Below are 27,532 nucleotides of genomic sequence, written 5' to 3'. Positions count from 1 at the left end.
AACTAAGGTTTTCAGACAGGCTGTATAATATTTGTTCATCTTCAAGCAAATCTTCCCTATTCATTCTCCCTGCTCCAAAATGGGAAGAGACAAAGAATATTGAATCTTACAGGCTAAAGCAGTTTCTAAGTTAAGTATATTACATGATTGTCAGATCTATAAACTTCTTGATCTTAAAATATCCATCCACGGTTGTGTATGTCAAAAAAAAGATCTCAAATGTCACACTAAAAACCCACCATCTACAACTCATTGCAGGGATGTATTACTAAATTTGCACTGCACATATGTTATCAACTCTTTCAGAGTCCTAACCACACACGCATAAAAAAAGTTGTATCATACTTTAGAAATACAAAAGTAATTACATACGTGTAGGGAGCATAACCGCAGATGTAAGGTACCAACATGACAATCACTTCTCAGAAAACAGATTACATAAATTGATTTAAAAAGATATGCAAAATTGAAGTTGTGTACATGAAAGCAGCAGCACCGAAAAAAAAGATTTCCTTTTCTCTCATCTGATGAAAATTTACTTAACCAGCAATATAGGCTTAGAAGACTCAAAGCAGGAAAAGTACAAGTACATGAAATATATAAAAACGAAAAGTAAAACAAAAAATCACCTTCCCAGATATCTAGAAATATAACAGGAACAAGATTTGTTCCTTCTTACATTGGAACAGTTGCCAACTTTAAGGGTCGTGCAATATTCTATTGTCATAACAGGACAAAAGTTATGTGCTGAATTTGCAAGGACTCAAGACTGAGGCTTGTCAGGCATCCTTTGAAGATTTCTTGACTTGCCAGTAACTTTTAGTTGGCTTAGCAGTGACAGCAATTTCTTTAACTCACTAGGTATTTATGGCAAGTTTTTTAAACAACTTTTAAAGTCAAAGCTTTTTTTCCCCTCTTAATTCAGACAAAAATCAACATTGACAAATTTGTGATGCCTGCTGTACAGCTCGAACTGCTAGGCAAAAGCACAGACCCTAAAATGCAGCCAAGTGATTCCACATTCATCATGGAATTTTACATGGAAGGGGACACAAAGGCAGGCCTGAAAGCAGTATACTAATAAAATGAAGGCAGCCTAAGTACAATTATACAAGTGTGATTTCTTTTATCCTCCCAGTACAAACAGATGGTAGAACTGAGAAAGAACACAAAACAGGAAAGCCAGAAATACTGAGACATCTCAAAGATGCACCACACTACATCTATTCTCTCCTCCTTGACTAGAAGGAGCGTTGGTTTTGTTATAAACACTTTTACAAGCCTATTTTCCCAGGATTTCACTAACACTTTTCCCCTGATTCCAAAAGAGACATTTTTTAGTAGCCTTACTATGGTTTAGGAGTAAATATGCTACAGCCATCCAGTCTTACCTTTAATGATATGGATACCAGCTAAGCCATTAAGAGCACACACCAACTGACGGTGAGCTTCCTCACACTCTGTTCTACATTTCTTCTGCAGAGATGTTAGCAGTTCTTCCATGGTCATGGTGCTAGAATAGAGACCAAACGGCTCAAATTTGAAACAAAACCATAATGCTAAAGAAGTTAAACTGTTATGCTGCGCAGCATGAAACACTGTTACATACACGCAACATACTATGCAAATGTTTACTAGAGATTAAAAAATAAGCCGCCAACAAAAAACTTTTTCCAACAACCTTCTTCCAGATAGAGATTTACTCTAACTTAAGTATGTCAAGAGATTGACATCTCCTAAAAATAGGGAGAAATAAAACAAGAGGAAAAATAGAACCAGGTAAAGTAATCCTTCATGGGGCAAAATATGTCGCTCCTTCTGTTACAGTAGAGAACTGGAAACAACCAAAAATAGACCTCGTGTTGCTAGAAGCTGAGAGAACAAAATGAGAAATGAAAACAGCCATGAGAGACTACATTTCTCCCCTTCATCACCAACCTAAACATGCAGAACAGATGAAATATTGAGGTAAGTGGAGATATATGGAATGAAAACAGTGAAGATTAGCAAGTACCACTTCCCTTTCTTTCTAGACTTCCTTTTCTACATTTGTTTGTAGTATTCATAATTATTATTTATTTATTTATTTACTATTTATTTATTTACTATTTATTTATTTACTATTTATTTATTTACTATTTATTTATTTACTATTTATTTATTTACTATTTATTTATTTACTATTTATTTATTTACTATTTATTTATTTACTATTTATTTATTTACTATTTATTTATTTACTATTTATTTATTTACTATTTATTTATTTACTATTTATTTATTTACTATTTATTTTTTATTTATTTACTATTTATTTATTTACTATTTATTTTTTATTTATTTACTATTTATTTTTTATTTATTTTTTATTTATTTTTTATTTATTTTTTTATTTTTTATTTATTTTTTTATTTTTTATTTATTTATTTATTTATGATTTATTATAGAATTTAATTAGAAGTGAATTAGCTAACCAGAAAAATAAAGGAAAGGGCAAATTAGAGGGAGAAGCAAAAAAGGAAGCACGAAGGATAGCTTGGAGTAAGGCCAAGGGACAAAGAATCCAGGCAGGAAGGAGACTGATGCAGAGACAGGAAAGTAAACTGCAACAACAGTCTACATCCAACCTGAGGCTGCTTCTACGACCAATTGCTGCTGTGAGACCAGATACCACCCAGCTCCCTGGAACTGTGCTTCTCAGCCTCACTGACCTTCAGGAGGGGTGTCTGCTACTTGGTGTTCAGTGCTGTGGAACAGAGGAAGGGCGACACCACTCCCATGCAGTCTCTGCCCAAGGTATGGTGGAAGGGTATCCTTGACTAGGCGTTTAATTTACCCTCTTTGCAACACTATTCTACTTACAGAAACTGTGCTTTGAGTTTATACTGCAGTGTTACACTAGAACGGGCTGTAAGTTAATATAGTCATTATTTATAGTTAGCGGAATTCTGCAACCATACTAAAATGCACAATGCACCTGCTGCTCATACTCTGATATTTCTACCACTACCTTTCATTCTCAGAACCATCAGCAGTTTTAAGAGAACTTATAAAAGTAAGTCAGGCTTGGTTGACGAAAAATATATATAAATAGTGCTTAGAAACAACTTTTCTTTGTATATATCATCTTAAGGAGTACTTAATTTTCATTGCTATTTGTTGTTTTTTTTTTTTTTTAATCACAGTTACTATGCAGTTGTCACTCCACAAGCATTCCACCAAAATCAATGCAGTACACTAAGCTGTCTCCAGCATACTCAGTTCAGTTTTATGTTTCGTTTGTACTCCACTGGCTAATTTCAATGCTAATAATGTAGGGGCTTGTGGGAACATTGATTTCTCCCATGTTTGACAAGTGCCCTGTATGAGAAACAGGGAGGAATAGGACAAAAAACCTCATAAAAGGATGGAAATAAACTGAATAAAATAGACAAACAAGAGCAGGAAACAGCAGAAGCAATACGTCTAGTGTTGAAGTTTTGTTGTTTCCCTGTTTTTAACTTAAGAATGAAACATAAGCAGTGCTCTGAGATTCTGGAACAGAAACGCCTTGTTTTCACAAACCTCATCTAATTGCCTGAAAAAGAATTAACTATGTTTCACAAAGAGTACTGGAAACAGGCTTTAGGTCTAACAAAGGCTGAGACCCAACTGGTATATTTGCTGGGCATCTGTGCGAAGGGTGACCTTCAAAGCATGAGGGGGAGGGGGGCGGAAATTTAAAACTTGAAAGCTGTTCGATCTGTATTTACTAGCTGTGCAACCTCATGTTAAAAACATTGGAATAATTCTTTAAATCAATTCTGTTTATTCATTGTTCTCATTTATGAAAGTAAGTTTTGTAAGACACGAAGAAATTTGGTGGGCTTGTCTGAAACTGAAAAAGAGTATATTTTGTTTCACAGGATATCTGTCACCTGTAACACCCTAGTATGCAAGAGCATCAAAGTTAAAGTGTTGCTGCGCAATCAACTGTCACTCAGTACTAATGTTTCTTTAGCACAAGAATTACACCAACTACTCTACTGCATATTATTCAGCTTCTGATGTCAGAGCTTGGTGTGACAAAGTTGCACGGTTAATTAAGATTAAAGTGAAGTTTAAAGCTATACAAGATACTGCACCATTATGCACAACTAAAGATTTGCTTTGGATAAAGCAAACCATTACGGAAGTGATAGAAATTCACCTTTTCTGTAATGGCAAGAACTCTCCCCGAACAGCTTGCGGATGACAGCAGGCCTGCCTCAGCCGCAGCAAAGGGTACAGAATGGATGTCACGGTCCTTCTATCTAGGCTGCTAAGCTTAAGAGTCCAATCTGAAATCTTCCTGAGTTTTGCCAATGCATCCTGGCAGCACACCTCGTGCTGGCGATGATAGAAGTGTCTCTCCACAGGAGAAAAGTGAAGCCAGTGTACGTTTTCTGTCTGAGGCGGAATTTGAATCTGCAATTAAAAGATGAAGAGTAATTTGCAAATAAAACTATTGATAAATCTTCTTCAAGAATTTTAAAACCAAAACCTCTCTCTTACTTGGTCAATCACATCTTTCTTTGCTGATCTCCACATTATCTTGGCAATTAAACTGTACAGAGGACGGGGATTTTTCCTACAATAAGGTCGATATAAAAGCTGGTCCCACCAATGTTTGACCCAGTAAGGATCAATTCCAAGAAAAAGAACCAATCCATACAGATCTGCCAAGAAAAAAAAAAATTTCAGTGCAACGTTTTTGTTTTAATACTTCAGAATATGCCTCCAAAAAAAAAAGTTAGCTTTCACAGAAACGTTACCATACATAAAGCAAAGACATTTGAGCGATTATCTTTTCCATTTGTTTTCTGGTCATTCCTTCACAAAAACAGCTAACTGGAGGCAGAGGACTGCGTGAAGGGAGGGAAGAGTCTCTCCTCTAGTTACCTGTTGATTTTTATTGAACTTGCTGGAATATTGGAAAGTGTCTCTCAACCAGCTGATTTCAAGTTTAGCAGAACAAACTGGTGAATTTAAACCTACTCAAAGCAGGGGGTGAGAGGCAGAAATTATATGATTGCATATGGTTAGCTGGATCTGCCATTTTTTTCTACAATAATATTGCTTAGTGTCATTACTTTACAGCCTGCTGGGCACCTTCTGTTGCCCACTATCCTAAAAGTGGCTGCAATTCAGAAGACTTTCACTTTTCTACTACAGCAGAAGAAATTAACGAAACCCACTATTCTTGTTTTCTTACCTTGAGAGAAAATAGCTTGCCAATTCTGATTAATTCGGGCGCCCATCATCTTGAGGGACAAAATTTAAGGACATACTAACTTTAAGCTTGTACTCAGAACTTACTGGAGAACTACAGAAGCACATGTTTAAATGCCTCACGTGGACAGCGCAGAAATAGAAATATATGATGATACCCTCAAGTTCTTGAAGACCTGGTGGCTACATTCCCTACTCTGTTAGTTTTATGATAATTCAGCTGAGAGCCGTAAGACATTCATCACGTACATCACAGACCAGAGGACTTGCAAAGTCAGAATATCTCATGAATTCAGAGCAAAATTAGCAGACATTTTAAGTGCTTCAAACCCACCACCTAACTATCAGGAGAAGGAAAACCCACAGCTGACACTGCTGCATAAAATCTCACCTTCTAATCCTCGCTGCACAGGAGTGCCACTGACACACCAGCGATTGATTCCACTTAAACGGAGTGCCATTTCAGCAGCCTAGCAAAACAAGATACAATTAATGCCAGGAAAGGAAAAAACCGTGGAACACAGTGTGAAGACATGGGGACTTTTTATTTATTTATTTATTTATTTTTTAAGTCTGAACACCTTTTAGTTTAAAAGTTCAACAGACCTTTAGGCAACATTGGTACAATACATTACAAAAACATGTACAGAGTTACTGAGAGCTATTTTTAAGGTAACCAAAAGCTGATAAAAGCCATTTCCACTTCCAAGCAATCAAGTGCAATCAAATGTTCGCAAGAGGCAGAGAGTTAGCAAAAGAAACGTATACAGAACGAATACTAAGGCCTATGAACCATGATGTAAGTAGCATTTTTGTCTTCCTGTCTTGGGCAAAAAGATTGGAAGAACATTAATTAAAATTATCTCCCTTTGCACACCTAGAGTTTCCAGAGACACTGCAGACTATTTTAACTTTTGGATCCAGGGGACATATCTATGCCTCTGAACCATGTCACTGAACAGCCTAGTGTCTTGTTTGAAACTATCAAACACTATATACAGCATGATGACCTAGTTGTTTAAGCTGTCAGTACAGATTATGTTAAGTATTTTTTGAGCTGAATATATTTCACAGTCGGCTAAAATTCCAACAGGAGAAACATTTAATAGTAATATCTCCAACAGAAAATTCACTTCTACAGAGCAAGCTACAAGGACAAATGACCTAAGCTCACCAAATGTTAGGAGCGGAGGGAGTCTTATTTAATTATTTACAATAAGCTTGTCAAAACCTTTTGAAGTTAAATAAATGCATGAGTGGGAATGTTATACCTTTGCAGTAGTACATTCAACCATTTGTGCTTCATCAAGGCAGATCCTCCACCACTCCACTGCTACTAAGGGGCTTGGGATGGCCATGTACCGCTTCTGGTTCCTGAAACGGCGCCCATCTTCGCTGTTGCTGTGGGGTATGTCTACATAGTTCAGTTCAGTGCGGAGGACATCGTATGTGGTGATAACCACCTCCTGCTCTGCCAGCACGTGCGGCTGCAAAAAGCCATGCTTCTTCACACCTTGATACACCTACATGGATTTGTATTCAATAGCACATTAGCAAAGAATTAAGGTAAGAGACATTTCAGTAAAAAATGCAAATATACCATATATACCACATATGGCTTAATACATGCATACTTTTAGATGTGGTCCTCATAAAATCAGAAATCATTCACAAAACCTGTATCCATGCACTAGTACAGTCAGAAAACGTAAGTAATACAAAATAATAAACGAAATACATTGATGCAACTTCATGTATAATTATTTACATCTGCACAAAACTTCAAATACTGATTTTGTTTCTCCTTCGAAGAAAAAAGAATTTTAGAACTTGCTACAACAGTTATGCGTAGCAACAGGTGTAAGCAAGATTAAATATTCTGTTATGTTGTAATAAGTACCATTATGCCAGTGTTACACGCTCTCTCTTCTCTCATTTACTCTAGATGTATATTACCTTTCTCCTCTCAATCCTCTCCAAGAATTTCATGGAAGATTAGACAAAGACAGTAGCATGCAGCAAAATAAAATAGTTAAAAAACAGAAAATGATACTCTGGGTAATGTTTTATCTACAAAAAGTATCTCCACAGAGACTCATGACATAGAAAGAACACCCTAGTGAGAAACAGTTCCCTGTGCACCAACAGAATATTATAAATCTTTCATAGTGACATTTGTTGTAATATCAGAAGTAGTTTATCTCCCTCAACATTTTAAGTACAATCCTTTTGGAAACATGGAGCAGTTTCAATAAAAATTTTACAAGCTAAACCAAACATTTTACTATATGCTTCCCCGTGATAGCATTTTATACCTAAAACACAGCTAATATGATGAGTCCTAATATACTCAAAATACCAAAGCACGTCAAAATTTCAAATAATGTGTGGTATAGCAAACAATCAGTAAAATACGTTTACAAAAATAGAGTTTTGTCATCCCCAGGATTTTTAGCTAAAAGCGATCATTACCAGAGCTATATAGCAATCAACTTTTTTTCCCCGTTTCCCATAAAAAACTTATTTCTCTTGCTCCCCATTTATCTCAGGAACGCTCTTCAAAATTACACGCATCCATTGCTTACTACATTTTTTTTTTTTTTTTTTTAAGAAAATCATTGGCTACTTCTTACCATCCACCTAGAACTGTATATTAATCCCAGCATTAAAATAGGTATGATTTTCTTCTCACAGATACAGGAATATCCCCATCTTTTTAGAAAACATCTAAATTCTAGTCTCATCTTCAAACAGCTAATATCCTTCTATGTCTCTCTCATTCTGTGATTATATAAACATTCTAATCAAGACAGTCTATTCTTATCTAAAGTTGTCTACAAATGCTTGTTTTTAATCACTTAAGATACCCAGTCCCTCAGGGTAACAAACTTTAATGCTCTCTTAATTCAAGCAACAGAATAATTAGAAATACCAAAACTGAGGTGATGATATACAACCTCATTTGATCTTCCCCCTATTTAGCCCTTGATCTGTTTAATTTTCACTGTTAAAATTAAGTGTTATTTTCATTGTTACGGTATTTTTTACTCCAGTAATCATCTTGCTCTACATTTCTGCATATGGCAACGAAGTTTTTGTCAACTGCAAGAAACTCCTGCAGAACATTTCTGTTCAGCCCCAGAACAAGAGAACTGAGCAAGTACAACCTGGTTAACGCACATGAACAAGGGAGAAAGAGAAGGAGATTTAAAAAACAAAACACCAAAGCACAGAGCACGCTCACTGAAGCAACTGTTAAGGAAAAATAGCTATTGAAGTCTAACGATCTCTTCGAAGCATTTGTGAACAGATTTTCTGGAGGTTTGTAGCTTGGCCAAGTTTTGGTTGTTTCCACAGCAGCAGGAAAAGACAACCTGCTACAAAGCAAGACCTACTGATAAATACTAATTCCTTATTCTATTACACAAAATCTATAGAATTTCCCACAGGTTATAAGCAGTTGAAAGAATAAAAAACATCATTCACATGCAATGCAAGATCTGTTAACATGGGAAAGTTGTTCTTTGAAATGTCTGCATTCATTTCATTTTAAGTTTACAGGAAAAAAAACTTTTCATTTGAAACAGCACTGAAAGCCATTCTGGATGACTTACAGTTGGCAGTTAAAAGAAAATGTAAACAGTGTCTTAGAATGGAAGGTGTCACAGTTTTAAAGTACTGACATTCAGTATTTAAGCTGTTCTACTGTTACCACGTAAATCTATTTCTGACAGTTTTCATCAAAGCTGGTATAAAACTTGGACTAGGTCCCATGAAAACTGTGCAAGCTACTCATTTGTTAGCTGCTGCACTAAAGCTAGTTATCTAAACTAGTTAGACTACTCACACACACAACTTACTGGAGGCCTAGAATTCATTTGTACATTGGACTTCCATGAAGGATAACTGAAGATATCAGATATATTCTTGGTTGTGAAGATTCTTTTTATCAACTTACTTACCCTTATTCAAAATATAAAGGATCTAAGGATCTCAAAACACCTTACCATTACAAAAGTTTTTGCTCATTAAAACTACGAAGGACAAGACTTGACTACGTTATGAATCATCAAATGGTCTGGGTTGGAAAGGACCTTAGAGATCATCTAGTTCAGACAAATAATTGAATTGAAATAAATTCAGTTTAATAAAAGACAATGCTTACCCTTGAATACTGTCATAGCTACATTAAAAAAAATCCTGTACAGTCATAATTACTGTATGTGTAATTATGTTTATTTCAATGACTGAGAAATCAAGATGATACAAGGTCTCCAGACAAGCAACGTCCTAACCCGTATGTCAGACATTCTAGAGAAGTGCCCAAGATGTAACGGTGTTATTTTAAGCAAACTTGAAGGCTCAAGACTTCTTTAAAGCCTGAGAAAGAATTCAAAAGTATATTCTTTACCTACCAAAATATGTTTTTATCTAGAATGAAGTGAGAAGCACCTGTCAGGAAGCTGCCTGCATGCAAGTATACAGTGAGAGGTTGATACTGTTGAAACACCTATAGTTAGGCCTTCCTAAGTTCCTCGGTAATCTTTTGGAAAAAGCATATATTCAGCATTCCCTCTTAAAAGTCATGCTTTGTTGCTACTACTCAAGATTTGCTTCCATGTGATAAGAATATCTAGTTCACTGTATCGTTTCCCAATGATCAACTAATAATGAAAAAATGAAGAACTAAGTGCAGACATCTTTCAGGAAAAGAAATGCACCACTTGTTGCCAAAACAGACATGATGGTCTAACAGCAAGGAATACAGAATTCCAACATAGACAAAGAAACCTCTGAACTTCACATGATACAGAGTCAGACAGAAAGCCCCAAGCCTTGATAAAGTAACTCTGCAGAAGATGAACATACGTAATCTTACCAGAACTCGAAGAGATGATGATCTCACATGCCTGTTGATCTCATCTACCCACTGATGACAAATAGAACTTGGAGAAATTATCAGAGTTGCTCCTGTGGAAACTGGTTTCATTGCCACAAGGCAGTGGGGACAGTAAAAGGGCTTGATCTTCAAGTTTTCCTCTTTGTAGTTTACACATTCCGCATGCTGCCATAAAGAACACTTCAGGCACTGCACGCGAGCTTTATAGTCAACCAATCCAAGCTCACCACAGATGCATTCAAAACGATATTCAGAGGTATTAAATGGAAATACAGAACTTGCATGCTGCACACTACTGCTGGCATGTTCTTGGGAATGTGAGGATTGGTCCTTTGGAATTTCCTGTTTGACTTCAGCTTTACTTTTAGAAACATCACGAGCAGGATGACTGCTAATATCACTGGAAACAAGGAGGCTGCCATGCAAGTCAAGAGACTTTGGGACCACAGCTTCCTGCTGAACATCATTCTCTTTGACAGAGTTCTCGTGATCTACTTCAGATTTCTGGCTGTTTTTCCTAGTTGCACAATAATCATGTTCTTCTGTGGCGATATCTACTCGTAAAGGGATTTTAAGGACATTTTCAGAAGTGACATCACTATTTTTTGATTCTTTGGTTTGACTATTAGCATCAGTCAACTGCTTCTTCTGAATCCTTCCTGAAGTCCTTGCTATCTACAAAGTAAAATTAAACAAGATTGTCAGACTTTCTCCTCACCTTTTCTTCTTCCTTTGGAAGGAAGACTTTAACATCAAGACATAAATATTAACATTCTATATGAATCCGTGGTTTGACAATTTAGTTAATGCTTACCAGTGTTTACCACACAACTCCATGGTGAGAACAATATATCTACCAGCCCCTACAGCAGTATTTTAAAAGACTTATGACAACTGCAGTTACTGTTTCAGCCCCATATTTAAACTACTTACAATTTCTGCTTCTTTGTCTATGGATTTCAAAACAAATGGTGCTTTTTTTTTTTTTTTTCCATTTTTATAAATAAGCCAGTATCACAGAACTGGGTCACACAGACAACTTGGTTTATAGCAGTATGCAACAGGGTAGAAAGATCTGCCTTTGCAACATTCTTTGAAGTAACTATCGAAGCAAGTTTTACCTGTTCTTTGGTTCTCTCTCGTCTCTTCTGTTCCTTGTAATTCTTTCCTAGCTTGAAAGACCCAGCCAGACCATGTCCTTTGACTTGTTCCACTACTCGTTCTGCAATCAGTTTTTCTAGAGTTCTTTTGAGAAGACGTTTATTTCTCTGTACGTCATACCTATAGACAGCACTGATATACTTAAATATTGCAATAATGGATACTCCTTTCTTCACATTCATCTCCTTTACAGCTGCTAATACCATCACTCGTAAGCCTGTATGTATAATCAAAGCAGAAAAAAAACTACAGCTCAGATAAAGTGGAGAACACATATTAAAGGAACTGTGATTATCTAAAAAAAATGCAAAGTGCGTACAGGCAGCAGTTTTGAGAATGCTTTACTTGAGGTAGTTTTACAAATCACTTTTTTTCAGATGAGACATGCATATTTCAATACTGAGTAACCACAAAAATAACTACCTCTTAATTTTCTTACTGAAGTTTAGAAAGAAACTCTGTATTTCAGTTTCATGAATAAACTCTTACAAAATGACCTCCAGGTACACATAACTCTGTAGCAGGCATCAGAGTTGGTAACTTTACTTTTAAACGTGGATGACCTGTTCACAGTACACAACCCTACACCAAAGTACTCAGCAAAAGAACTACTTCATTCTGCAAAAGCACAGATTGGCCTTAAACTCACCATAAATGGTCAACGCAAGACTTATGCTAAAAGCAAAATGTATTAAAAAATTCATCAGAAACACTTACTGGGATATTGTATTTTTTCTTTCAATTTCAGCTCCATTTCCCTTGTTTTTTTCTTTTTATTTCCTTCTAAAGGTTGAGGTGGAACAAAGAAGTTCACAAGCTTACCCTAAGGCAGACAACATTAAATAGTGTTATCAGCTCACATCTTTTCACAGCAGTCCTGAACTTAATCTTTTCACATTTGAAAAAAGCTTGAACTGCTATAGAAGTGTGCACTCTTACAGAGCACTGATCCCACTAATTTGCTCAGTTTATTCTAAGTAGGCAGAATGATATCTCATTTGGTTCAGTTTCTTGGCAAATGGTGTTCAACACCCTACACTGAAATGGAAAAGCAGCCCAGCAAGCCCCTCAGGGTCTCTGCGACTTCAGAACTAAGTTGCGGGAATCTATAGCTGTAACTGATAGAGGTTACTGATGGGGAAGGGCAGAAGGAGAGGAAAATACATATTGTATATACAGCCAGAAAGACAAAAAGAGATAAGCAATACAGCTTGTCTAACAGATGTTTGATACTCATTAATAGAATTAAGTGAAGGGGAGAATGATTTCCGACTTAGCAGACTAAATTATAAATTTATACACTCTTCGATTGTGTGGAAAAAATAGCCTATTAACAGTGCAGTTGCCTGCTAGTCCCCTTCAACAATGGAGAATGGTATCAAATGCCACTCATGCAATTTGCTCCACTATTTATGTCATCAAGTATTACATAGTGAAAAGCTAAAGTTTTTACTATGCTTTAATCCAGCTTTGATTCTGGATTAATATAAAATAAAGTAATAAACTTACGAGATAAAACACATTTAATTAATCTGAAAAGTAATTTCCTCATATTAAATCTTACCCTAGTTGTCTCACCTCAGGTAATGTCAGATCATCTTGCTTAATGTCTTGTCGGGTGTGAGTCAGAATAAGAGCCAACACTTCTACTGTTTTTCCAAGACCCATCTCATCTGCCAAAATACCTCCAGGCCACTGAGGTCCAGCACATGGATATTCACGGATAATACTAAAAAACAAGGACATTCCCAGGTGAAAATCTGTGATTACAGAACGGTATGACAGAAGCATGCATTCAGGAACATACACACAGCACAGTGTCAGCAAAGCAAGGGGTAGTATCTTTTACCAGATACGCTGAGCTTGACAAAAGCTTGCAAGCTTTCTGAGTGTTCAAACCTGATCAAGGTGAATGTGTATAGCAAAAGGTTACCCCCACACCCCTGCCCCGATAGATTTTGCTTTGCTAACCTTAGCATATTACAACATTAGTCTCCAAAAAAAAAAAATTTATATTCGTATTCTGAAAATTATATATACACATCAGGAAAAAAGCATACTAGCAAAAGATTCTATTCTAAACAAATTCATGAGAAAAGTGAAACTGAGATAAGAAATGCATTTATAAAAAGCCTTATGCTGCCTCCTTCCTTTAGCTTTTAAAAACATTGGAAGAACAGGTTGAAGCCTCCAGCGTTCTAATTTAAAAAGAATGTTAATCTTATAACCACAAACTTGTATCAAATACAAGCAGCTTTTAAGAACTGTCTTCAACTCCAGATTTACTTATTTTCCCATGTATTATATACTCCAATTTGCCCTTTCTTTAAAATCATATATATCATTGTTCTAGTTCTTTAGTTGTTAACTGAAAAGCTACAATTATGGATTATCTTGTATTCTCCATGTAAAAGCTGCCAATAAGGTTTTTCACAAAGAACAGCTTTAAGGTATTCTCTAAAGAGGTGACCATAGAAACATACCAGCCAGTAAATGGATTATAGTAGATTTTCACTCCATCCAGAGTGATGACCTCTCGCCATAAGAAGTGCAGTGCATTTTCTAGGGAGAAAGAGGTCATGATACTATTACAAGGTTTCTCTATAAACGGTACTTAGAACAGTACTTAGAATTGCTTAGCTTTATTGCGACACTTAAATAAAAGAAGCAGACATTTACCTCCACCACGCTTCATGACAAACAAGCTGTATCACCTGCTGATCAGCAAAGCATATTTATTTTCTCATTTAGTGCACTACCCGAGCAACAGCTTTTATAAAAATAGTAATGAAATAAATAACAAAGCTTCCAATCAAACAGTAAGAAAACATTATGCCGACAATACAATGCCACTTTCCTCAGTTATACAAGTTTTCCAGGCCCATATACTTGCCACTGCTTGGAGTGCCTGTGAAGTTCTCTCGGTGAAGCATCCAATTCACAGCCTCGCTTTGGTATGGCCTCAGAATGGGAATTAAGGCAGGATGCTGCACATCCTCTCTCAGCAATTGGATATCCTGCTGATGGGTATGCCTTACAAAGTCGTAAAGCTCCTCGATATTTTGGCGCTCGAGTTCCATGTCAGATTCTTCTTCATCTTCCTCCAGCACATCTGTATACACCCAGTCATTCAAGAGATGCATTATCAATTTTTGTCAACGTTTCAGTAAGTTCTGCTGAAACATACTTAAGATGTGAAAGCAAACAAAGCAAAACATCATTAAGACACATGTCACAACTGCACCTGACTCAGCTACCAGCAGTAGGAAACAAAGAACACTTTCCTAAATGCTAACGTTAACATTCTACAGCCATCATGGAAATGGATATAATTGGAAAAGCTCTTCCTTCAGAATTTAGGCACAGAATGACCAGGTCTTATTTATGCAATAAATACCTTCCACTAAATATTTCCAGCTCATACAGAATCACAAATAACTCGCATTTCAGTTTCAAATGTTCACATGGGTTGATCAACTTAGAGAAAGGGGAAAACCACAGTGGGTTGTAAAAGGATTTGTTCATTTTTCATGAAATAAAGTCCTTCTTGATATAAAAACATACTGAAGAGATTTTCTGGTTGTTTTTAATAAGTTTTCATGTTACTTTTAAATTATTCATCTGGCTATAAAAATAGAAGTATAGAAGCGTAACAATATGGAATTCCCATCATTTGTATCACTGCAAGAAATCAGACAACTCATACTTCAGAAGTTATAATCCTACCTCAAGAGAAGTATGTACCCTCTAGGAGACTTAGGGAAGAAGGCCTTGTACATACATATTTTCCATGACATTTGGATATATGGGCGTACACAGAACTTAAGCACTGTAGAATAACTATTCATGAAAAATTAAAGGGTCAGTATTTTAGGAAGCTGAAGTAAGATGAGGCAACGAAAGACTTAGACAAGTTTTGACAGTGTTTTAGGTCTCAAATAAAATCAGTACTAATAAAATGTAAGAACAACTGTACAACTCTACAGTTCAAAGAAAGATACTAACCCTAGCTAGTATTGGAGAGAAAGCCACCTTGCAGCATTTTTCTCAGAAAACCAAAATTAAGAAGCAATTCAAGCCTGGCATAATCAGCACAAAGTGACCTTTAAGGCACATTTAAAACCATAACATCATACCCAAAAAAAAAGAAAAAAATGATAATGGGAGACACAACAACTAAATCAGAGTACCACTGTGACACCTCTCACTTAAAAAAAAAAAAAAGATATACCTGACACAAACACCAGAGAACTATGGAAACTATTCCAAGGGATCCTCTCACAGCGGTTCCTAACTTCATGGAAATGACAGTGAAATTACCGTGTTTGTGAAGTGTAACTTTGATCTTTTGCAGATTCATTAACGCACCTATCCTACACTTGCTGTAACTTGATATGGAATCCCTGACACAAAGTCTCAAAACCATCTACAAGAACGTTAACAGGATGAGTATACAGCAGAGAACAAATATAAAAGCATTAGGAGAGAGAGGACACCTCCCTCATTTCCACATAACTTCATCAATGCAATTTTCTTTACAATTGCTTTACAGTATAAACCAAACAAAAAATCTGTTGCCATGGTTGTGTTAGGCACCAAACCAGGAATAAAACTTTTCCAAGTTTAATTCCTGTTTTTTTTTTTTTTTTTTTTTTTTTTTAAAACAGCTCCTGGGTAACTTGGGCAAATTACTGTAAATCTGTTCAAACAATTCACATGCATTAAAGAAATCTGCATTTACTCCCCAGATGGTAAGGTCTCAAGCTTTTATGTGCCTCAGAGCCTTATCTGTAGAGGAGGAAAGTTACCATCTGTAATTTGTCCACAAGTTAATTAGCATATGATTAATAGTCAGATACTAATACAGAAAGTTTATTACCTAATAATATTACCTAAAAAAAAGTTGATCTATACAGCAGGAATAACTTGCTATTTTCATTTATATTTGAAACTACTGAAGAGAGACATTTTCAATAACAAAAAGTATTCATCAACATTCAACTGAATCAGATTACCTGGAATTATAAAACTATAGAACTTTTCCATGAGTTTTTGAATCAGCTGATTAGCTTTTTTGGGTCTTCCACCTCCATCACTGAGAAAATCAGGTTTACTAAGCCCAGCTTCCAGAAGGTAAATTCCAACCTATGAAAGGTTTAGAATTAATCGTTTAATTATCAGAATGCTAATATTATTATAAATAAAAGCACTAATTTTCATAGCCTTCTACATGGAAAAACCTTAGCTACCAAACTTTCAAAATTAACAGATGCAGACAGATATGATGAACCTTGCCAAGATAACAGCAACGAAGATACAGTATGTCACAGACAAAAGCTACCTTGATTCGAGTAAAGTGTTAGTAATGGTGCAACAGTAAAGATAGCCTTAAGAAGAAAACACCAAAAGCATTTGCAAAAGGATGCAGAAACTATGTATTTCATCACATTATAAAACTATACGACAGACGCCAGACTTTGTTGTTCAGCAGTTTTTAACCTCCCAATTCCAACAAAAAAGAAATTTTAAAACGTAAAACAACAAAAATAGATGTATGAATCAATACCTTTAAAGCTTGAGCCTCTGCAGGTCTTTGATAAAGGCCAATTATCTTTTTCTTTTGCAACCATCTCAAGCCTTCCAATATTTCACCACCTAAAGTTGGTTCCACCATAATAATTTGTTCATAAGCACCCAGGTATTCTTTTGCTTCATTACTGTACTCTTCTTCGCTTCTTTTATGGACGCAGACCTGCAGGTGATCGTCAGAGTCTCCTCTCATCAAAGTAAAGCCCCTTTCATGGAATTCCTCAGCTAGAATTTGCTCAGAAGGATGACAAAGAGCAAATTCTCCCAACAAAGCTTTCCAGGACCCATCTGCACGGTACGGCAGGACGGTAATATTTAGCTGTACCGACACAGGAGTCAAGGTGGAATAAGAGTCTTCTTCGTCGTTAACAGTAAAAAACTTAACAGACTTTGAACCAGTGTCTTCTTTTTGACTGAGATCCTCATCAGTGCTATCATCATTTATAACAATGAAGGACGAAGAGGAAGTGCTTGGGCCTGGAACATCATCCTCATTGGTCATTTCATCATCTAATGTTATCACCTCATTTCTCCGGTCTTCATGCATATTCCAGCAGAGCTGTTTTTTCTTCACATCATCTATTTTTGATGGAGGTGCACGCTTTCGACGACTACTCATTTTGTCGTTTTTCTCAATGCTATTTTCAGACTCTGTGAGATAAATTTATATTAGTCAGTGATAAGTATTGCAAAATTAAATGTTCACACTGAAGTTTGACGGTGCAGTTACTGCTAAACTTGCAAAGTTTTGGACACAGGCATATGCAATAAGAAATTTAACTCTTCAGTAGGCAGTTTTACAGACCATCTCCTGTCCCTATGCAAAAGCCTTACACAAAGCAGGATGTGAAGAATTTGTTTTGTACTACGGCTCATTCTGCCAGACAGTTACAGAGGGAGATCAATAGGAATGCTATATTTCACTACTGCTCAGAATCCTGTGGGACAGATATAAATGTAGAAGCACTGGAATCCCTCAAAGCCGGGGGTGGAGGGAGACAGCAAAAGAAACACTATAAACAAAAGTGCAGGATGTACCAGAGATTTGGAGGCGGGTGTGGGGAAGAGACATGCACAGTACTCCTCCTTTTCTTTCAAAGCCTACATGGGAACGAAACTTTAAGCAAACTTAGCAGAGGGCTAAGTCTGAAACTGCCACTACATAAAACATAGTTTAAAGACTAAGCTACTAAATTCTGTCCTTAGAAGTCCCCAGTGACTGAACACTTTATTTTCCCAGGAAGTTGTGCATCCTGTGGGCTGGATATACAAACTACTTGCAGAGGAGCCCTTACTTCTGGTCTCACTGAAATGCACGGTGGCAATCAGCAAACTAAATGCACTGTCTTACTGATTTTGACTAACTGCTAAGGTAATTCAAGCTACCCCTCCAGCTCCTTGCCAGAACCTGGGCAAGGAACAGATTTTATAGATAAAATAGTAGAAAATAAAGTACACATGCTAAACAACACACACGAAGAAGCAAATCATGAAATATTAGACTTATCCAGGAAACCAATGACTACATACTCAGGACTACATGCTCATACTTAAATAGTCAAATAAACAGTCATTATTTTTAAGGAAAACTATCTTTGACAGTTATATGGGTTCTTCTAAGGAGCTTAAACACAGCGACAGATTTCTTACCTCATATTACAGCAGCTTCTTTGTCACCAAAGACGGGAAAATATTTACACATCCATACCAGTTCAGCTTCTGCGCACAGCTGTTAACGAAACACAGACACAACCGCTACCAAAACACCGGAAGCTGAGAGGCAAACATTCTAAGCTACTAATTCCAATATCCTAACGTTAAAGGGCTTGTGTGGGAAGAGGGCAAGATTCTTAGAATTGTGGATAATTTAAGAGTCTTACAGGACATCGCAGCCAGCCGGGTTCCTGCGTCGCCGGCTCCGCTTTCGCTCCCCCCGCCTGAGGTCCGGGCCCCGCCGCTCCCCAGCCGTGGCCGGACCCCGGGCCGCGCTCCCGGGCAGGGGACGCTCCCCGGGACGGGGCTGCCCGAGTCGAGCCCCGCCGGGACGAGGCGCTCCCCGCGGGGCCCACGGCTGGGAGGGGGCGGCCGGGCTCCCCCCGCGGCGCCGGCCCGAGGAGGGGAGTGGGGCCAACGGTCGCCAACGGCCACTAACGGTTGTCAACGGTCGCCAACGGCCGCCCGCGTACCGAAGGGGCTCGGGCCCCGCCGACGCCCGGTGTGTGTGGCGGGAGGCGGCCCTCGGCCCGTCGCGCAGCGGCAGCGACCGCCCGGGCACGGCGATGCGCGCGCACCCGCCCCGGCCCGGTCGGCGACCAATGGGAGGTGAGAAAGCCAGCGGTTGTTCCCGCCCCCTTCCCCGCTAGCGTAACAAGGAGCGTGAGGGGGGAACGTTCGGCGCATGCGCGGTGCCCCCCCGAGGGGTGAGGGGGCGGGGAAAGAGGGGGTTGCCCGCAGTGGGGCGGGGCTAGGGGTGGGGCAGGAGGGAGGGCGCGGCGTCGTTGGCGGTGTGCGCAGGCGCGGGGGGGGAGGCAACGCAAGGTACTTGAAGTGCTCTAAGAGCAAGAGTTTAAAGAGGGGGCTTCTCGGGAACTGTCACTGAATAAAGGCAGGATCAGCCACATAGCTGCAAATAGCACGTCAGTAAATAATGTGGGAGCACTTATCTTCGTGTGAAACACACAGATCCACACCTGGGGGCTTGTATTATAACAACTGTAAATAAATCAGAAAGCCATTAAAAATGTTCTGTTTTTGTTTGTTTGTTTGTTTATTTTTCTTGTAGCAGCTATTTAGACCATTTGTTAGTCTTTACAGATAAAATCTTGGCAAAATTTTGTGGCTGGTTCTCCCCCGTTCTCAGACACTCTGGAAAGGTGATGCTCCTGTGGTCCCAGAGGAGCTGCCCAGCGCTGTGGCGTACGCCGCATGGAAGGAAGCCCTCGGAGTGCTGGCACTGCCATGCTGGCAGTTTGTCTGTCTCAATTCCCAGTGCACGTCTTCCTATGTGACCATTCCTCTGTGAAAATTCACTTAAAAATCATCACCCAGTCCTATGTTAAAACTGTAAATTACTGCAGAACAGAGGTGAAATAACAACTCCATACTCCCTGGTGTGCATTGGTAACAGGAATAACAGCAGCAGAGGGGATGAGGAGGGAACAAATCTGTTTGCTGGGCAGGTTCCTTGCAACAGCTGAAAATGTGTCTGTGCACCCTGTGGGTGTCAGGGCTGCCCGTGGGTCCATCAGGGCAGGGCCCGGCAGCCTATCCCATCCCCCTGGCCCACCAGGAGCAGGGCACTGGGAGCACTGGGGCAGCCCCAGCCCTGACACCAGGCACCGCCCTGTGGACAGGGACAGGCCAAGGCCAGGCTGGGACGTTGGCCTGCAGTGGGGCAGGGCTGTAGGGAGCTGAAGCCAGGCCTTGCTGTGGCCTTGTTGGGGCTGGGGCTGGTGGCCCTGGGCTGATGTGGAGTCGTGGCCTTGGGGTGGGCAGGGACAGGCAGGGCTGGCGGTGCCCTCAGGGTGCTCTGTTGCTCTATGCACAGCTTTACTGCTGGGAAGTTCTCCAGCATCTGTGTGAAGAAATTGTGGAGGTGGCAGAAGAGCTTGTTTAGCTCCCTGTGTGAAGAAGGTCCTGCTAGTCCAAAAAGCCTAAGGCCAGGCTCAGATCACTGTGGGGGCGGCTCACCACGTTACCCATTCTGTGATCTCTAGCTGCGACAACGGTGTCCAACCCCATGAGCGATGTGTCTGAGCCTGCTCTTGCACAAGGCCTGTGCACTGCGGCAAGTGCTGCTGAGCTGGTGGCTTGAGAGCCACTTCTTTTTCTGTTTGTTTTTTACTAAATGCCTTTTGTTTCTGGATGTGCCTTTTGGGAGTTAGCTGTTGACTCAATGAGTAAGAGAGTGGGCAGTTCAAGTTTTCTGCTTCCCTAGGAATTTCTGCCACGTTTCACTCCTACGTCCTGGCTTGCAGCCATATGCCTGAGTAGACAGCTCCCAGCAAGGGTTGACACCCAGGTTCGTGTTGCAAGATGTGAGCATCAGATTTTCCCAGCCTGAAGAGGCTCTCTCCAATGATATGTGCCAGAGCAGTCAGAGGGCAACTCCCTTGATGGTTACTGAGGCACGGGGGTCATAAAAGTGATATGCAGTCAGCCTAGGGTGGGGAAGACTCTCCTGCGCAGGACCTCAGACGTGGGACCCCTCACACAAGGGTTCTGCACCTGCTCTTGACAGAAAAGACAGAGATCCACCAGTAGCTGCTCTTCCTCCTCTGCTTGATGAGTCTGGGTTACACCAGTAGTGGGAAACAGGAAAGAAAAGGGAAGCCTGCTAACTGGAACAAACCCCCTTGACTTCAGTCTCTAACCAAAGCTACTTGGGAATACAGGGAACACAGGCTGATGTGGATTACTTGCCTTTTTATTTTGGGTTTGGATGACTCACTCCAAAGACAGGTCTGTGGTGTTAAGCTTCCTCAGGAAGAGTAGCACCAGTAGCAACTATACTGTTAGCATGACTGTCTAGCTGTTGCGATGAGGGATTGAAGAGGTATGTGAGGCCAGTGCCCTAATGAAGACCGTGCAGGGGCATTCGCAGCAAAGAGGGGCACAAAAAGTTTCAGGATACTTCTCATGCTGAGGGTCAGTCCTGCTTAAATGCAGACTGGGTGCAGCTCCTTCCAAAAGGCCAGAAGATAGGATATAGGCTGTGCCGCTTGGCCAGAAACTAGATTGTATCCACAGGCTTGCCTGATAGAGGCTATATGTGTGTAGCCTAAAGGGCTACCTGTAAAGATCCATAATGGCTGTCAAATCTAATTCTAAGGTTAGCAATAAGAAACAGTGTTATTAATGTTCTGGGATCTATAACTAGCCATAAAGTTTACAATGAATATTGTGATGTCCTACTCCATTATAAATCTATGATGCCTGCTTGGACGTGATGGATCTACCCTGGCAGCTTGTATTTTTACAGTTCAGGATTTTCATCCCCCCAAAGCTCTTTATTAAGTGAATATTCTGAATTTTTGAAGGAGCTCTAAGCTTTTGCCACAGGCTCTTCTTGGGAATCCAGTAGGTGGTGAATCATCCAGAGAAATTTTCCCAATCTCCTTCAAACAGAAACAAACATTATTGACATAATGTTCTAGCAGTATCCACCTTACCTAGCCCTTACTCAAGCTTCCCCAGGAAGTGATGACCACAAAACTTAACCCCCTTCCCACTCAAAGCGCAAAGAACACTTCTTTCACTTGGAGTTCTCTGATACAAATATATGGCATCACAAACAAAGGCAGACAAAAATGTCTAAACTAAAACATCACAACAGATTCTCCTGCAGGAAAAGAATGAAAACAAAACCCAACCAAACAAGCGAACAAACAAGCAAAAAACTACAACAACAAAAAACACAAAACCACCGCAACATCACAGATGGTAGTCAAATCACTCACCCATTATTAGAAACTGTTCAAGCAGCATACACTTTAAGAATCTTTATAGAAATAGCAGACAACAAACTGTGCTTCTGCAAACTTTTTCACATGCTAATGTCTGTAAATCTCGGAGTTCTCGTCTTTTAATTGACTGTTTTATTTATACATTATGCATGTCCTCTGTTTAATGATTTCCTCTCCAAGGTTTGGATTTGTGCTTTGTTTTTGTAGTGATTGTGTTTTTAAAGACTTAAAATACAAAGCACTTGTGAAAGTGAACTTCATTTATCATCTCATCTGGATGTTATCATAAAATTAGTAAGCAAGAAAGGAACCTTTTCTGCTTTCGGAAGAGAAGAAAATACAATGGCACCAAGAGGGTGCCTTTTCTGCATAATGATTTCTGCCTGAGCCTCTCTTTTTCTCGCACTCCCATTCTGCAGGAAATATCTTCCATAGTTCTCAGGATAAACAAGCTCTATTTTGAAATAAGGGTCAAGAGCGGGTGGAAGAATGCCCATTTCTGTTCAGCAACTAATAACTAAGGATCCTAGTGATTAGTACCTAGTAATTTCCCTCCTGTTCTAAAGAACTTGAATGCACAAAAGAAAATTGCCGTTTAATTTAAGGAAATAGAAGGGAACCATTAAAGAAAAGCAAATGTGACATAAAAGGAGACTGTGTGTTTTTGTTTTGTTTTGGTTTGGTTGTTTTTTTTGACCACGCTTGAGAACATGGCTTCTCTTGCTTATGGATACGAATTCCCCTTTGATCTCAATAGCAACTCTTAAATCCCAGAAAGAGTAAGCAAATAAAAGCGGAAGACATGCAACTTTGTGGAGGGTTTCTTTTTTGAGGGAGGTTGAGGAAGAGAGAACAGCATAGTAGTCAAAATACAATATTTTAGGGTCTTTTCACCGATATTTTAATTGCAGAAACAAGCAGGAGTTTTCTAAAATAAATCAAAGTTGTGTTTTTCTCCAGGTTGGTTTTGTCGGCAGGAAGTGTGAATGGCTGCAGCAAAAGAATAAAACTGAGGGCAGGTGTACCGTATTCCCTGCGCTACGATGACTGTACATTATGCCGAAGACCTAACTGAGTATCTGTGTGCCTCAGGAAATTAGGCAGAAAACCACTCACTGTTAATCAGTTAGTTAACTAATAGGAAAAATCTTTGCATCCTATAGATAAAATCACCATATGATGGAAATGAAAAAATGTACCACAGCAGAGGTATAATATGGCTCCAATCTATTCCAGATCAGTAAACTCACAGTCAGAATTCTGTGCATTGGTAGGAAATTATGTTCATAGGTTCAACTCTACGCAACTTCCTTGGTTTTTGGTGTTTTAAAGTAATTTAGCTATCATAGTGGGATTTTTAAAGTGTTCATCACAAAATTGCTGCTATCCATGTCTATAATGCTGCTTCAGGTGAGAGTGGAAGATTTACATATTTTTCAGAGAGCTACAAAGAACAAAATATTTGTATGTGCCAAAAGCAATCATGTAAGCCAGTAGGCTAACTCCCCAGCATGCACAAAACATTACCACGTAGCCACGGGATTACAAACCTCTCTTTTTTTCACTTTGTATTCAGGGCTTTGGTTCTGTTTCTTCAAAATAAGAGCGTTCAATATATCTCTCATGCCCTTCTACCTCTCTACGCAGCTTCTCCTGGAGGAGTCCATCTACACCCCACAGGATAGCACTCTTTCAGCCATCTGTCTCGGCTCACGTGTGTACGCAGTTCTTACACACCCTGGTCCATCTGCCGCTCAGCTGAGCTGCGTGCTGGTTTTGTGGAAACCAGGTGATAACTGACCTCAGGACTGGCGGTAGCAGCTGATCAGTCACTGGTGGGAGTGAAGCCCGTCTCCCTTTTTCCAACACAAGAAGACAGTTAAAAAGACTATCTAAATATAGAGCAGAAAAAGAAAATAACCATGTCGTTGCATCTAGGATATCATCTAGAGTAGGTGTCCAGGATTTGCAATACAGTTCTTGAAGCTATTTAAATATCAAGGTAATAAGGTGCTTTCATTGCTTTAATATTACTTTTATGAGCCTTGGTTTATGTTTTGTTTTTAACATAATAAAGAATGCATAAGGGAAAAGTTTGCAGTTCCTGGGATAAAACAACTCCTCTAATATGACTGAATATAAATAAGTAAAGTATGTATTATAAAATCATTGAAGGCACTTGGAAATTTAGGCTCAAAATATAGATATTTATAGCATCATACAAGGCACTAGTTTAGAGAAGAGTTGAAGGACACTCATGATGGATATTTCTGACATTATCTGTGTTTTCGTCAGAGATATTTTCTTGGCTGTGAAAAATCTTCATTTTCACACTCGAGCAAGAGAAGATTTGAATTCATAGCTGACTCTCTGATATAAAGATCAAACCAATCAAAAGTCTCTTTTACGCAAAATTCTTCTCTGTGGTCTGCACTGTGGATAAAAAGGCAATCCAAAGTGACATTGAAACAAAAATGTGCAGTCTTCTGGGACATTTTTCTTTTGGCCTCTTCCCTTATAAAGAAGTGAGAAGCAGACTTTGTATCTTCTGAATATGAAGAAATATGAAGTTCACCAATGATCAGGATATTATTTCCTTGATTTATAAAATGAGAAGTACACAAAGATCTGCAATACTCACACCACAAACTAATGCATTTAATTAACACAGATGAAAATCTGCCTCCGCATATGTTTTCTTTAAGTTTAACAAGATTTTATCTTAAAATTAGTTCATAATTTTTGATGTCGCTTGATGAAAGAAGATTTATAACCACCTTCTTTAGAGTAGCATTATATTCAATTGTCTGTCCAAAATTCATATTTGAACACACCTGGAACCCTGCTTAGGGAAGAGGCCGGGTTGAATCATGTACTGAACAGCGCATGAAACAGCCAAGGAGACATCACAAAGCTGTCAGCAAACTGCCCTGTGCCTCAGGGTAGTTACGCGTTATCTCGATGTTGTTACTGCCAACCAGTACAAGACATGGGGATATTTCTGACTACAACCTGTCATGCAGTGAGACAAAGAATCCCGTCACGAGGCACTACACCACAAGGGGATTACAGAGAAGCATTTCTCTGCTAGGCAGCAGAACTGTCTGTGTTGCACTGCTAGTGCAATGGGATCTGGTCCCTTGCAGTCATGATATACATTAAGAGCCCCAAAGCCTCCAGCCCCCTGTCCTCTGGTGTCGTGTGGACCTCTGGAGCAAGTATTTGGTCTAGCAGAGCGAAGCGTGAAGCATCCCTGAGATGACCTTCTATTTTGGCCTGGGGCATTGACTTGCTAAGGCAGCAACCTTAACTAATGAGAAAGAATATCTCTGGATATAAATGTGCTTCCAATAATATATACACATACACTTTTGTTAATCAAACCATGTTTATGTGTGTCTTAGGCCTAAAAATTAGAAATACAGTGAGAAATGAGTAACAAGAAGTTGTCTTGGGGTACCAGGTTTGTGTTTGTTGCTTCTCTACATGATAACACAGGAAGCCTAAGGACAGAAGCCCAACCTGGTGTGATCTGATGGCCCAAGCAAATTAACAGTTCTGCTTTGTGATTTATAACCAGCACAAGTGGTGTAAGCAATTTATGTACTCTAATTTGGTACTTCTTTAGATAGTCAATGTTTCCAATTATAGAAACTTGATTTTTTTTTAATTGCCAATATCTGTAGATATTTTCTTTTCATTAGTCTTTCCTTTGCCTTTTCCAATCAAACCAAACCCAGCTGCATGTACTGTGTTTTGTCTATAAAACAATGACAACAAAAAGATTCCGTTTATACTGTACTCTCACCAGGGTGGGTGCATCATCTGTTATGTAGCATTACAACTACAAACTTCATACAGAAGTCATGATAATAAACTGTGTTTTGACCTACTCTCCTTCCTGCTTTCTGTGCTTTGAGGGTTTTTGGCTTTGACTTGCTTTGTTCTAAAGTGCTTTCTTTCGTGGTGTCCCATCTATGAACCACAAGACTGTTCATTAGTTGGAATTGGTGGCATCCACCTCGTCTGACTGGGGAAGTGAGCCACCAGAAATGGCAATACATCACTGAACGCAGTCTCAGGGGAAAAAAACACCACAAAAACAACACCTTGTCACACAATAAAACAATGAAAAATTTCACAGCTCCACATGGACAAAAATAAGCTCTTGTAACTGAGGAGGTAATTGGTGCAGAGAGATGGGAGAACAGGCTTGTCTTTGAAAAATGATTGTGAGAGAAAGTAGCAGGAACAGAGAAAAATAAATCTTTTTTTTTTTTTTTTTTTTTTTTGCCAGCAAAGTATTGGTTCTTATTTACTGCAGTTTGTTTCTCTAGGCAATAGAAAGAGAATGTAAAAAGGTTGCAGAAATACTCGGGTAGGATGTTTATGGACCTGTAGATGTTTCTAATAGATGAAGTCCTGAGTGTGCAGCACAGACGGAAAGTGATAAATGATTAAGATGTTATAGGATATAAATAACAGTACTATGATGTTGTGTGTAGAGATATCAGCAAAAGCAGGAATGTTTATCTTCCAGCTTGATAAGCATCTTGTTTATGGATTGTCACAAATTGCACTAGTGCTGGTCCCTGCCCAAAGCATAAGTAGGTACATTTACCTCAGGGCACTGAGGGCTCCACCAGCCCTGACTGCCTGGCCTCCTAGGGCAGATCCAGGCCCATGCTGAGCTAAATGCATTAGTGAACATAGTGCACAACTTGAGCACAAGCACACAGATATAGCTGGTAACACTGTCCCAGCCACTTACAGTCATTATCCGCCAAAAGTGATTTAACCCCAGAATTTTGTTTTGCTCTGGTACCCTGGTAACTCCAGCTATCTGCTGTTGCCAGTGTTACTTCAAAATTTTGCTCCCTGTTCTTAAGTCTAACAAACACAATAGTTTGAGATGAGTGATGGGGAAAAAAGAGGGCAGCATCCACACCATGCAAAACTTCACAGTTTACCAAGATTTTTTGTCCAGGCTTCTTGCAAGCAGATACCTTTGCAAGGAGAGTCCTGCCCAGGCAGTCACGTTTTCCAGTTCTGTCTGTCTGGGCCCAACTGTGGTCAAAATCATTTCTGTGTGGGTTAGGTTTGCCTAGTGAGAGCTTAGTTGGGTTTGACTTTTTGTCTCCGTCATTCCAAGTTAATGCCTGCCTTC

At 39.2% G+C, this 27,532-nt stretch overlaps 1 protein-coding gene across 2 annotated transcripts in view; it reads right to left on the bottom strand.

Annotated features, from left to right (window-relative positions):
- The window catches only part of SHPRH (SNF2 histone linker PHD RING helicase), a 51,018-nt gene extending 31,778 nt beyond the window's left edge, over positions 1 to 19,240 (bottom strand). The window contains exons 1-15 of one of the 2 annotated variants that reach the window (XM_040554370.1): positions 19,087 to 19,240; positions 18,551 to 18,629; positions 16,878 to 17,551; positions 16,327 to 16,456; positions 14,205 to 14,423; positions 13,795 to 13,873; positions 12,890 to 13,040; positions 12,029 to 12,134; positions 11,272 to 11,528; positions 10,130 to 10,825; positions 6,522 to 6,773; positions 5,642 to 5,720; positions 4,534 to 4,697; positions 4,190 to 4,446; positions 1,392 to 1,513 (exon numbers count right to left, since the gene is read on the bottom strand). In XM_040554370.1, coding sequence (XP_040410304.1) covers positions 1,392 to 1,513; positions 4,190 to 4,446; positions 4,534 to 4,697; positions 5,642 to 5,720; positions 6,522 to 6,773; positions 10,130 to 10,825; positions 11,272 to 11,528; positions 12,029 to 12,134; positions 12,890 to 13,040; positions 13,795 to 13,873; positions 14,205 to 14,423; positions 16,327 to 16,456; positions 16,878 to 17,519 — 3,154 coding nt within the window. In that variant the 5' untranslated portion in view covers positions 17,520 to 17,551; positions 18,551 to 18,629; positions 19,087 to 19,240. The other variant, XM_040554371.1, reaches the window with a different exon arrangement.
- Between the last annotated feature and the right edge of the window lie 8,292 nt (positions 19,241 to 27,532).

This window comes from Cygnus olor, chromosome 3 (genome assembly GCF_009769625.2).
Source record: "Cygnus olor isolate bCygOlo1 chromosome 3, bCygOlo1.pri.v2, whole genome shotgun sequence".
Classification (NCBI taxonomy): domain Eukaryota; kingdom Metazoa; phylum Chordata; class Aves; order Anseriformes; family Anatidae; genus Cygnus; species Cygnus olor.
The sequence above is the reverse complement of the archived record's forward strand: the minus strand, read 5'-3'. Positions and strand labels throughout refer to the sequence as shown.